The 13,589-nt window shown below is 43.7% G+C and overlaps 1 protein-coding gene across 1 annotated transcript in view; it reads right to left on the bottom strand.

Moving 5' to 3' along the window:
- Positions 1 to 13,589, bottom strand: part of MAP2K6 (mitogen-activated protein kinase kinase 6) — a 52,330-nt gene that overhangs the window by 10,472 nt on the left and 28,269 nt on the right. Inside the window, exon 12 of the mRNA XM_032591100.1 lies at positions 6,148 to 6,193. Within this exon, the coding sequence (XP_032446991.1) occupies positions 6,148 to 6,193 (46 nt within the window). The remainder of the gene's footprint in view (positions 1 to 6,147; positions 6,194 to 13,589) is intronic.

Raw genomic sequence — 13,589 nt, 5'->3', positions numbered from 1 at the left:
ATGAGGACATTCTAAAGATAACTTTTATGAAAAGCCTCCCATTTTGATATGTTTCTGCTACAGAGTATTTATCAAGTATATGCCTAGTGATGAGGCCATTTTAAAGATAACTTTTATTGTAAGCCTCCCATTTTGATATGTTTCTGCTACAGAGTATTTCTTATTTGGAAAATATATGTAATTAGGCTATATAAACCCCACCTATGGTAAAATACAAGGATTGGCAAAGACAGCCCAGACTCTGATTTACAAATAACCCTGTCCCCTACAAAGTAATTTTAGACTGATACGGTGGTAAAATAATGAGAAATTTCATAGATTTATGCACACTGATTTCTCAAGAATTGGATAGCAAAAGGAGAAACCAATTTTTGTAGCGTAGTAAATGGGCAAAGCATTGCTTTCCCTTGACCCTGGAGAGCTGGTTTGAACTGAAACAGTTATCAAAGCCACTCTCTAAGCCACATCGACAGCCACGAGTTGTACTTATGTCTCTCTTAATGAAGAGTTGATCCATCTGGAAAATAATGCAAACTGCCAAACTCTAGGTATGTGCAGAGAAATTCAACTTGGAGATTGAAGATTGAAAAGCAAAAAAAAAAAAAAAAAAAAAAAAAAAAATCTCTATTCATGCAGCTCAGATTAAGCAAACTTCACAAAAATGCCATAGCAGGGGCGCCTGGGTGGCTCAGTCAGTTAAGCATCCGACTTCGGCTCAGGTCATGATCTCACGGTCCGTGGGTTTGAGCCCCGCGTCGGGCTCTGTGCTGACAGCTCAGAGCCTGGAGCCTGTTTTGGATTCTGTGTCTCCCTCTTTCTCTGACCCTCTCCTGTTCATGCTCTCTCTCTCTGTCTCAAAAAATAAATAAATGTTAAAAAAAAAATTAAAAAAAAAAAGCCATAGTGAGCGCAGGCATAGTGGGTCCAAGAGGCCACACAGTGGAACAATTCTGAAGAAAATGAAGCCATTTCCTCTGCACCAGCACGACCCTCCCCCAAAGGCACAATTTTGTTACAGTAAGGTCCCAGGTGTCACACTGGAACCTCACACCTCTAATATAAAGGAGATACATCAACTCACGAACCATAGTTCTAACAGTGGGAAACAGAATCCAACAAACAAACCAAAAAGGATGATTCCTTTGGGTAGAACCTAGTGCCAGTGTCATCTTCCACCTGTCAGGTACACCCTCCCCTCCGTCATGGCCACCTCCCTCATTGTCTGGTGGTATTATTTTCAGTGCCTAGTTGAGCCGCTAAATAGGAGTGTTTCTACACGCAGACATGTAGATGACTCGCTTCATTTCTCCCTGACTTTGGGGATGTTAGTTTATCACCTTCATGTTGCCCCAGCGGTAGGTTTTCTCACTGTATGTGTTTTAAACCTGACGGCACAGGGCTAGATGAGCCAGCTCTGTGGGGAACTGAATGCCCGCCCATTGAAGGTTTAGGAAGCCATGCAAATGGGAAGAGAACAAAGGAATGAAACCCCAAAGAAGGTAGGTGGTCGCTGGTCAGTATCGTGACTCAAAACATGGAAAAGAGGCTTTCTGCTTTTGCGCATCTAGAAGATACAGGTTGCGTGTTGGCTCAGAGCCTTACCCCCACCATATTAACCGAAGTTCTAGATGCCGGGTCCTGCGTCCTGAGCTCCTTACCCAAATAAATAGCACAGTTACTTCCGATTACTAACCACTTATGCAGCACACTTACCAAGGGCTTTACCATCATGCTTATTAGCTTTCCCACATCCTCTGACATTTCACGATCTCTTAGTGTACTTAAAAGTTTTTACTATCAAAACAGGACATGTCAAACCTCAGATTGTGTCCATGACTACTGCTGATGCCTGCCAGCCCTATTTTGCCTCTGGTTCTGCTCTGGTGGTTAGCTCAGTGAGGGTAGCCTTAGTCTGTGAATGAATCGAATGACCTAAACCGACGTCTTTAAGAAAAAGAGTCCTCAGGCATCTTTTAGCATTCCCGGGCTGGGAAAATGCTGTGAGAGTCAGAGGACAGGGGGAGGGGAGGACAGGCCGGCATGTCAAAATGGAAAGTGTGACTTGCCTTCTTGTGTGGGTTTTGAGGCTGTAAAAGGTTGGGAGAGAAGCCAGTCCCTTCTATAAGCAATAGACTAGGAATAGCAAGGCCAGCAGCTCGGAGATGAGCAAATGAGGCATCATGGATTCCTCTCCCCAGGCTGCGTTTTTCTAAAAAGGAGCCAGCTACAGCAAGGGAGGACATTGCCAATGGTTGTGCCTGGAGAAAACACGGAGATCCGAGAACACACTGCCAGGAGCACTGGGGTGAGCCGCAGTCACCAATGGTCACCATATCTCTTCTACACAACACCTCGTCCCTCATGACTATCATTTCCTATGGGTTCAATCATCCTTGCTCAGCACTTTGATTCAATCTAGAACTTCCCAGGATATTCAAAGAACATAATCACCTCCCTGGGCAATCATCTGCATCACCTGATTATCATTTCTGGTGGTTATCATCTGGGATTGGGGGGTCAACAATCAATGTTCCAGGGGCCAAATCTAGCCCACTGCCGACTCGTGAAGTAAAGGTGTATGGGAACACAGCCACACCATCTGTTTACATATTGGATAGAGCTGCTCTCACGCTAAAACAACGGAGTTGAACAGCAGCCCACAAAGCCGGAAACATTTCCTATCTAACCCTTTACAGAGCAAGTTGGCTGGTCCCCACTCTAGAGGAACAAACCCTACTGAGTCATGTCCCTCAGTGGGAGTTTGAGAGAACAAGGAGATGATGGTGAAGCATGTACACCCTCCATCCCAGTTAGGGGAAAAACATGTGAGATTTCTATAAGGGGTACATGTCTGGGTTGGCGCCTTAATTATACTGTCCTTCACCTGGAAAAAGGACTTTCTTCCCCTTTCTTCACCAACTCCTACAATGTAAACAATAGTCTCTCAGCATGTGTTTTCCCAATGCTAAAGTCAAAGAGTTTGGACTCAGATTTTCCACTTAAAAACCTCAATTCCACAGGAAAGCAGGGAGCAGTTACAGCCTTAAAAGGCAAATCCATTTCCAGTCACAAAGGCAAATGCCATAAAAAGAACTGGGGGGGGGGGGGGGGCACATGACCTTATAACATTAATACGTAGACCATAAAAGACCACAGCATTAGAACATAATGGAAAGGTGGAATTCAACATCACTCGCTCATGTATACGAAGCTAGAACTCAGCATTTTTTTTCCCAAATGTGTTTCACTGAAACCTCTGATAAGAGGCCCCTCGGAAGGGAAAAAAATGTTCTGCATTTTAAACAGGCAGAAATATATAGAAAGTGCTCTTCTCCTTCTGAAAATAGGGACAAACAAGACAACTTTAAAATAGGAGTACAGGCTTCATAAGACACCCCAGAAATCACCCCATGTCCATTGCACTTTATGTGAAATTAATTTTAAAATGCTCTGGAGGTTGCATAAGTATATCCAAAAAGGGTAGCCAGGACTGAAAAGGCCCCCGACGGGCTATTAAAAATATAGCCAGAGAGGAAATGTCCAGCCCAAACAGGTGGTATGCTAAGTTTTCTCAAGCAATTACGCATCCTCTTTCCTCCCTCCACTGTGGGTCACAGTTGAATACAGCCAACAGAATGCTAAGTCCCAGGGGATGCCTTTTTATAGGGGACAATTGCTGCCCCGAGGAGACCACCTTTTCTATTCTGGAACTCTCCCCAGGGTTCTTTTATGGTCCCTCAATCGGAGAATGGTTCAGACTGAAATCAAATTTTAACCAACAGAGCTGAAAATCCACGTGATTGGCTGTGACCATCACCTATTGTGTGGATTGGCTCTCTGTAAGTCTTTCTGGCTTGACATCTCCAAGCTATACTGTTTCTTTCCTTTTTTCCAACTTTACTGAAATAGAATTGGCTTATAGCATCGTGTGAGTTTAAGTATACAATGTGGCGATTTGGTACATATTTATATATTATGAAATAATCACCACGATAATACCATCCATCACCTCACACAGTTAGCATTCTTTTTTTGTGTGATGAGAACCTTTAAGATCTAGTCTCCTAGCAACTTTCAAGTATGCAACACAATATCATTAACTATGCTATTAACTATTAACGGTGCTATGCACATTCCATCCATGTTGCCACAAACAGCAGAATTTTTTTAAGGCTGAATAATATTCCATTGCATGTGTATGTGTGTGTAACAAGTGTTCTTTTCTTTTTTTAACGTTTATTTATTTGAGAGAGAGAGAGAGAGAGAGAGAGGGAGAGGGTGCGGGCGCATACACAAGTGGGTGAGGGGCAGAGACAGGAAGACACAGAATCTGAAGCAGGTGCCAGGCTCTGAGCTGTCAGCACAGAGCCCGAGGCGGGCTGGAACCCACGAACCATGAGATCATGACCTGAGCTGAAGTCGGATGCCCAACCGACTGAGCCACCTAGGCGCCCCTCGTGTGTTCTTTATCCATTCGTGCACTGATGGGCATTTACATTGTTTCTCTGCCTTTTGCTACTGTAAATAATGCTGCAGTGAACATGTGGATCCAGGTGCTTCCTCAAGATAGTGATTCCTTTGCCTGACACATTACACCCAGAAGTGAGATGTCTCGATCATACGATGTTTCTATTTTTCTTTTTTTGAGGAACGCCCACACTGCTCTCCATACTGGCTGTATTAATCTGCATTCCCAGCAACAGTATACCAGGGTTCTCTTTTCTCTACCACCTCACCAACACTTGTTGTTTCTTATCTTTTTGGTAACAGTCATTCTAACAGGTGTAGTTTGGATTGGCATTTCCCCGGTGACCAGTGATGACGAGCATCTCTTCGTGTACTTGTTGGCAAAAACCTCGTGGGACTACTTCAAACCAAAACCTTCTGCGCAGCAAAAGAAACAGCCAATGGAAGGAAATGGCAACCCACACAATGGGAGAAGATATTTGCAAACCACATACCTGATAAGTGGATAATATTCAAAATATATCTTAAAAACTCATACCACTCAATCGCAAAAAAAAAAAAAAAATCTGATTTTTTTTTTTTTTTTTAAATGGGCAAAGGACCTGAGAAGACATTTTTCCAAAGAAGATATACAAATGGCAGGGGGGCCTGGGTGGCTCAGTCGGCGAAGCGTCCGACTTCGGCTCAGGTCATGATCTTGCGGTTCGTGAGTCCGAGCCCTGCGTCGGGCTCTGTGCTGACAGCTCAGCGCCTGGAGCCTCCTCCAGATTCTGTGTCTCCCTCTCTCTCTGCACCCTCACCCCCCGCTTGCACTCTGTGTGTGTGTCTCCCTCTCAGAAATAAAATAAAAATTAAAAAGAAAAAGAAATGATGTCAATGTTTGCTCTTATTTCTACCAAACAAAACTTCCTTCCCCCGCTAAAATTAAAACCTTGAAACTTGAAATAAATCTAGGGAATGGTTAATGCAAATTAGCAAATAGTCAGAATCTAATCATCCCCCCCCCCAGGTGTGTTTGAACATACAATTAGATAAACGTTCCCAAGTTTAGGTGCTCACCATCTATGCTAAAGAACCATGTGTCATTAGCTCAAACTTGGGAGTTACCACAATTTCAGAGAATCTATTTTTAGACAAAAATTCTGAGATCCTATTCTCACCCCTTCTTTTCATAGTTTGTGCAAATGGTAAGCTGTGAATGCAGAGGTAGGGCAATGGAAACTAAGAAGGCTTGGTGAAAACCAGAAGGAGAAAACAGTCTATCCCCCCTAAACACTCACCGAAAAGAATTCATCCCGAATATGTTATCAAAACCTGATGAGTTGTTCAGCACTTTTTCGCCTCATTACAGAAATCCTTTAAATCATGCTTTCCTTCATTTATAAGTGGTGGCTCTTGATATCATAAGAACTTGAAAATATAAATTTTTATAGGCATCTAGTGTATATGATAACCAGTTTACCAATGTGGAAAAAATTACAAAGCAAGGCGACCCGCCCCAGGTCACGCTAAAGAAGGGTTTAGGAAGCACAAAGGACTCGACTCTTGTTTTCTCGAATTCACTTCCATGTCAATGAACCAGCTCCTCCAACAAGGTTGTTTGATTATAATTTGGGTCTTAGTCACTCTACCTTTACTAGCTGTTGGTCAGGACAGGTTTACGCTGGGAACCATACGTACCATAAGTTCTGGATATGTTGGCCGTTCTTTGGAATTCTTCTTCAAGCTTAAAGAAAAAAATTAATCACATTAAAACCTAGGAACCATCTGTATTTTCACTAGCCTAGGACGTCAGAACCTGCAGAAGACTAAACGTAGCCAGCTTTAAAATGTATTGAACACATAAATCTCTTGTCTTGACTTCCCCCTTTTGTTACACCTTTAAAATTAGGTTTTAAATCACTCTCGGTGTACCTTAACAGGAAGAAGAGGTGTGTGTGTGTGTGTGTGTGTGTGTGTGTGTGTGTGTGCTGCATCCTTTGGTACTTTCAAAAAGTATCCTTTTGATACTTTACCAACAACGTACAAACTAGCTCTCCTGATCTACAGCCATTATATTCCAAATTACAAATCTACTTTCCTTCAAAAGAGCTTTCCCTCACCCCTCCCCCCAGGAAAGAAATTGGCAGGTGTTTCTTACATTACATCTGTTATCTCTTCACTCTCTTCAATGCCTGGTTCTCCTGGCTTCTGGTTCCCTTGAATGTATCATTTGCTTTTATATATTCCTAACCGAACCCACCTAAGATAGAAGCAATACCTCCATGAAATGTCTAAAGTAAGGCTACTTGTCTACAACCTCCTAGCTAATGAAAGAGAAAACACCCTCAGTCAGTGCCTAAGCAGTTTTTCTTCTTAGAAATTCTCTGTGGCCATGCACGATTGTCCACTGGCTCCCATTCTGTATATACAACTGCACATATACACAAATGTCTTAATCACATGTGATACCGGAGGCAACAGTAACAACAACAGTAACTTCTTACTGCAGTGAGACCAACCCTTCCCCTCTATCCTCAACCCACCCCTGTATCCACCCATGGCCTTAAAATAGAAAAAAAGAAAATAAGCAGTTTATTTTGGAGTTGGAATCCCAGGTTACAGAATGAAGAAAAGGAGGATTCTGGAGACTGTGGTTTGCAAGGCAACCTACAGACTCCTCTGCCCACGGGGGCACAAAATCATACATGAATGGAAAGGAAACTTAGCCTGGCATCGAAGTAACCAAAATGTGACTGATCAGCAGGTAGCTGGGATTTGTGCTAATGGATCATTTTGAGCAGATGGGAGCTTATGTGTGTGACATGAGCTCTGCTCCTCCCCCAAAGGCTAATAACAACGGGGGCGGGGGGGGGGGGGGTCTGGGGGGGAGGCGGGGGGTGGAGGGACAGAGCCATAAGAGAGTGAAGTCACTGAGACGCTTTGAGAAACTGTGGTGTAAAACAAAACGAAATGGGAAAAAGAGAGAGAGAGAGAGAAGGAGAAAGCTTTTGAACCAAAACAACTTAAAACAGCCTACCAGTTTATTCCAGGCAATGCTGTGAGTAGAAGCCAGGGAACCTGAGACAGGGTACAGTAGATGTGAGCAGAGAAGTTTCAACCTGGGACTGAGGGCAGATCTAGGACCTAGTGACCTCAGTAACCAGACAACCTATGGGAGAAAGTTTCGTCTCAACTGAGGATAAAAATAAGAGTGGATTAGAAAGAGGAATTATCAACTGTCAAAATCAGGTCGATATGAGAAGGTGTGCCTGAGTGAAATGAATGAGACCTTGGACCCTTGGACTCACTTATGACCTTGTATCTATATCCTTCTGGATCTCTATAGATATGTATGTATCCTTCTGTATCTCTATAGATACTTACGTATCTATATCCTGAGGTTCTATAGTGCTTTACTGCTGGTTCTCAAATGCAGGTGATTTTGACCTCTAGGGGATACTTGGCAACCTCTGGAGGCGTTTTATGGTTGATACAACTGGCATCTAATAGGTAGATATTAGATGTGGCCCAGGATATTGTTAAACATCCTATAATGCACAGCACGGTTGCCCACAACGAAGACTGATCCAGTCCAAAAAGTCATTAGGGCTGAGGCTGCAAACCCTTGGGCTACGTGTCCTAGGATATTCCTCCTCACTGCTGCCTTCTCTCTCCTGCTCGGAAATGAAATTCACTTACAAGCAGCCCCAGCTGGCTTGTCTGTCCTTTGCACACATTCTCAACACTACCACGTCTCTATCCCCGAACCCCAGAAGCAGAAGTTGTCTTTCTAAGTTCAAGAGCTCGTTCACCTAGATGGAAACACAGGAGGAGGAGTGTGATCCCAGGAGCGTGGCTGATTTGCACACAGACCATAGTGAAAAAACAAAAGGGCTAATGCACAGAAGCCTTGGGTTTTCGGCTACCGCTCAAAGCCAATCAAAAACCAGAAAGTCTTCCCCCAAATCTGAACAATCTAACTTCCGAAAAGCAACAATGAAAAGCACAGACGCAGCATTAAATCCACGCTCGCTCGTCACCAGCTTGATTTCAGGTGTCTCTACTTAGACAGGAATATTAGTCAGCCATCAGCCAGGACTCTGCATGGACTCTGTTAACATCCTCCCTGAGGACCATCAGCCACCTTCACATCACCAGCTTCCACCGGTCAGCAAGTGAACCAAGGGAATGACAGGAAAGGAAGCTTCTTGCTCAAATGTTAGAACAATGGCCACTTCTACCAACCAGAGATCTTTGTGATGTTGCTGATTTTTGAAGTTCTATTTAGCAGAAAATGAAATAAGACTATCTTCTCATCAGGTAGAGAGATGTAAATGCTTCCTTTTTTTTTTAAGGAGAAATTTTTTTTTTTTTTTTGAGAGAGAGAGAGAGAGAGAGAGAAAACGTGAGTGGGGGATGGGGAGAGGGGGGGGGGACAGAGGGATCCAAAGCAGGCTCTGCGCTGACAGCAGCGAGCCCAATGGGGGGCTTGAACTCATGAACCTAGAGATCGTGACCTGAGCCAAAGTGGGATGCTCAGCCAACTGAGCCACCCAGGTGCCCCCAAGGAGAGGTCATTGTAAGTAAGGATGGTTTATCTTTTTACTTCTGGAACAGGTTAAGCAAAGTTCTCTAGATTTTTTTTTTCTTTCTTTTAGTCTGTATAAAGAAAATGTGGGGAACGTACCCCAAGCTGATGCATCATAAATGTTTAGGATTCCTAAAGCCTCAGGGATTGCTGGCCAATAGGCTATTTCTTGACCTGTGATTAGAAGGCTCACAATTTCCTGCAATATAGCACTACTGTGGAGCATTCATGGAAAATACTTACGTAGCAATCCAGGGCTGTTTACTGAATTAATGTAACTGATGAAACACATTGTCTCCATCTTTTAAACCGAGCACTTCAAAACATGGGCTAAGAATAGGAAAATACTCAGGATCAGGTTGGGGGGAGGGAGCAAATTTTCCACGTTCGATAGGAAGTGCTTGAAATCCAGTATAGAATAAGCCCCACCAATTTCTTTTTGGATTGGAGTCAGACTTTCGAATTTTCAAGTGGCTGGTCATGTTCAAGCGTGCAATTAGCTAACTGCTCTAATTCGTCTTCCAAAGGCCACAACACACGCTCCTGACCGTAGCTGACACTAAAAAACACCTCCGTGCCGTCTTGAGAACTGCTAGCTTGACGTCTGTGCTGACCAGAGGATTTCTGCCTATTTGAATGCCCTCTGACGGTTTCCAAGAAGGCCTGTGCGGTACGCCCACAGAATAAAAAACACGCTGCGCCTCTCAAGCCCATACATTTGTCAGAAGCGAAATAAATGTCCGGTGCCTCTATTTACTCTTCTTCCTGAACAAGTCGGGAACTATATTTGATCGTCTCTGTTTGATGCCAGTCCCTCTGAGTCAGACAGTTCAGTGTCTGGGTGGGTCTCCTCCAACATGCCATCAGGCTGGTCAGCTGGGCACTGAGCCCCTTAAATAGGCCTATAGAGAAAAGCGTAAGCCTGCTACGGCTCCCTTTTTCCCTTCGGGATATTCATTTGTTAAGCCTCTGTGGGACTGGGATGTAAAGCTTTTCTATTGGACTTCTGTGTTATGAATCCCCAAGCAAGGCCCTTCTGGTCAGCATCACCTACTCCGGGAAAGCTTTAAAAACCCTATGACAGGGGCGCCTGGGTGGCGCAGTCGGTTAAGCGTCCGACTTCGGCCAGGTCACGATCTCGCGGTCCGGGAGTTCGAGCCCCGCGTCGGGCTCTGGGCTGATGGCTCGGAGCCTGGAGCCTGCTTCCGATGCTGTGTCTCCCTCTCTCTCTGCCCCTCCCCCGTTCATGCTCTGTCTCTCTCTGTCCCAAAAATAAATAAACGTTGAAAAAAAAATTAAAAAAAAAAAACAACAACCCTATGACAAGAGAGCCATGTGTAGGGAAAAAAAGAGGAGGAAATGTCATTCAGTAGTCCAATTTCAGAGGAAGGACAGAAGGGAACGGCGTGTAAGACACCACTGGTTTTTCCTTTAAGTCCATAAAGAACAAATGCTTTAAATTTCTCTCCTCTCCTACCCTTCTGCCCCCACCCTCCCACTCCCCAGAGTGTCTGAGGCTACTGCACAAGAAACACATCGGCTGGGGCTCTGGGCTCTAAATGTAACTTTGGGTGGGACAGTGACAGCCTGGTGGCACTTTCAGCTACACTCACGCCACAGACCAGGATCACGGTCAACTCACAAGCCGTGATCAGAGGAGAGGGGCCGCCAAGATGACCCCCTGTTAGAAGCTGTGCCGTGTAGAGCAGCACTGGGATGTCATCAAGTGCTCAGTTAGGATTAATCCCAGGAAAGATCACAAATACTCTGACAGATGACCTAAACCAGGAACAATGCAACCTTGCAACCTTTCTCTTCCAGTGTGGCATTTAGCCCAAAGACAGAGGTAGGAGATAAAATCCCAGGTGTACCTACCTCGAAATTCGGGATCAATTTTTTACTTCCCAAATCTCACGCCCCTTTCCCCACTCACCACAAAAATTGGGGCTTTCTGAGAAGTCGTGAAGGATCGTTGCCTGACACTGCCATTAAAATACAAAAACACACATGGAGGTCTCTCCAAAAAGGGTCCTTTCATGAAAAGGTATCTCAACACACAGCTGTGTAGATAGGGAAGTAGAGAAACTTCTATAAAAGGGACTTACACTCAGGCTGTATCCTTTTCTTCATCAAGAAATAGAAAGGGGGTGCTCGTAAATCACCTCTACATTCTTTCTACTCAGCCCCAGATCAAATTTAAAACTGTCAGTGAGAAAACAAGTGAAATACCTAGTTTGCTGCTGGGGGCAGGTGTGTATCTGTAAGCTAATACGTAGAAAAGGAAATGGCTTCCAGCAAGATCTAAGCCATTCATAAAAGCTTTTTGAAAAAAAATCAGCACCGTCTCTTGAAGCATTAGACAACTTTTCCAACTTGGTTGATCTCAAAATAATGTTCACACTGAAGGGGTACCAAAGAAAATATACTGGTAGTTTATGGAAGGCAAAAAACTATTGACCTGGATTCTGAAACAGAAGGGTCTATACTCTTAAAGAAAATCCAAGTGAGGATCATTAAGAATGCTCATAAAATTCAGAATTAATTCTCTTCTTCTTTCCAATTCTCCTACCAACAAAAACGACTCGCTATTTTACACAACTGATATTCTTAAATATCAGCTTCTATAGGGACAACAACACTGAAGGTTTGAGGAACTTCTTCTTTGAAGACTTCAAAGTTCAAGTGATTCAAGTTTTGTTTCTATTGCATACATACATATACATATATAGTGTATTATGCATTACATATATATGTATATAAATAGTATATATATATGCATATTATATACACATATTTATATTAGTAACCCCCTTAAGCAAGCCAGACTGGCTGACATGAATATGAGTAAAAGGACACAGAATTAACAGCATTAACAGAGCTAATGGTTCCAGGAAAGCTAGCAAATGTCTATGGCTCAAAGTTTTTAAATGAATGAACTATGGTAGCTGAGACTAAAATTGACAGAAAATGAGAGGGGAACAGAGGCCTCAGAGGTCAGCCGGAAGATACTGGCAGTGATTTTTTTTTTTTTTTTAATTTTTTTTTTCAACGTTTTTTATTTATTTTTGGGACAGAGAGAGACAGAGCATGAACGGGGGAGGGGCAGAGAGAGAGGGAGACACAGAATCGGAAACAGGCTCCAGGCTCTGAGCCATCAGCCCAGAGCCCGACGCGGGGCTCGAACTCACGGACCGCGAGATCGTGACCTGGCAGAAGTCGGACGCTTAACCGACTGCGCCATCCAGGCGCCCCACTGGCAGTGATTTTAGGAGTGTAGGGTAGGCACAGGGCGGTCACCCTACAAAGCACAATAATAAAGTATCTGGATTGCCCCCGTATGTGTGTGCACCTGTTAAAACTAGAAAGCATTATTTCAAGGTTCTCATTTTTAAAATGTCCATTAAAAAAAAAAAAAAAAAAAGCTTTAATGCTTTGAATCAAATTAGAAAGCATTATTTCAAGGTTCTCATTTTTTACATGTCCATTAAAAAAAAAAAAAAAACTTTAATGCTTTGAATCTTCAGGGGGAAATTCTACATCAGAGGGAAAAAAAGTACTCTAGTGAAAGAAAAAACAATTGAATGATTTGTTTTCAATAAATTATAGAAGAAAAACGGTTCCTGAAAAGGAAGCAGTTGATAATCAGGTCCACAGACCACAGGTCAACATTAGGGGCCCTCACCCCAGCTGTATAGTGGAAAGATTCGAACATTTGAACATTTGAAAACTATTGAGATTCGGGACCCTCCCCCAACCAATGAAGTCAGAACGTCTGCGCGTATGCCTAAGAGACAGTACATTTGAAAGTTCTCTCGCGTCTTATAAATGAACAGCCAGCGTTAACAACCACTGCATTACACTGGTGATTCTCAAAAGGCAGCTCAGCTTTCTTAAACTTTTCACATCAGCCTTGTTCTTACCAAGTTTTCCAAAGTACCCAGAATCCTGGGGAAAGGGGGGCAGGCAGCCGAAAGGTTATAGGGAGGATAGTTTGAGAAGCTTTCCCTAGATAAGATGCTTTCCCTTTACCGCTCCTCTTGAGAACTACTGGTCTGAACTATCCAACGCGACTCACCCCCTTTTCCTCGGGGATCTTTCAACGTTTGGGGATAAGGAAAAAGAAAAACAGCAACAACAACGACAACAAAAACAAATGTTTGAATCCAGAAGGCAGGACCATGGGCCCATCTCAACCTGGCCAGTATGCCACCATATCCAGCACATTTGCTCAAGGAAAGCTCAGAGGAGGATACACCTCAGTAGCCCAGAGGAAGTACCAGTAAGAGGCATCTAACAACACCCCATGCCCACTGCTTCAGCCCCTCTCTAGCCATTCAGCCAAACCTCAAACGAAAATGAGCAACGGTGGGCCGGCCTCATACGTCATCGGGGCCAAAGACCAGGGGTGACACGGGGACCGGGGCTAACCAGAAGTCCAAGAGGCCTTAGTTTCACAAACAACAGACGGTTGCTTTGTCTCATCGTGTTTCCCAATAAAAGCTGCATTCAGAACGCTTCTTCCAAAGAGCGTGGAGGCCAAGGAATGATAACA

The sequence above is a fragment of the Lynx canadensis genome, chromosome E1, assembly GCF_007474595.2.
Source record: "Lynx canadensis isolate LIC74 chromosome E1, mLynCan4.pri.v2, whole genome shotgun sequence".
Taxonomy (NCBI): Eukaryota; Metazoa; Chordata; class Mammalia; order Carnivora; family Felidae; genus Lynx; species Lynx canadensis.
This window is presented reverse-complemented; position numbering and strand designations above follow the sequence as displayed.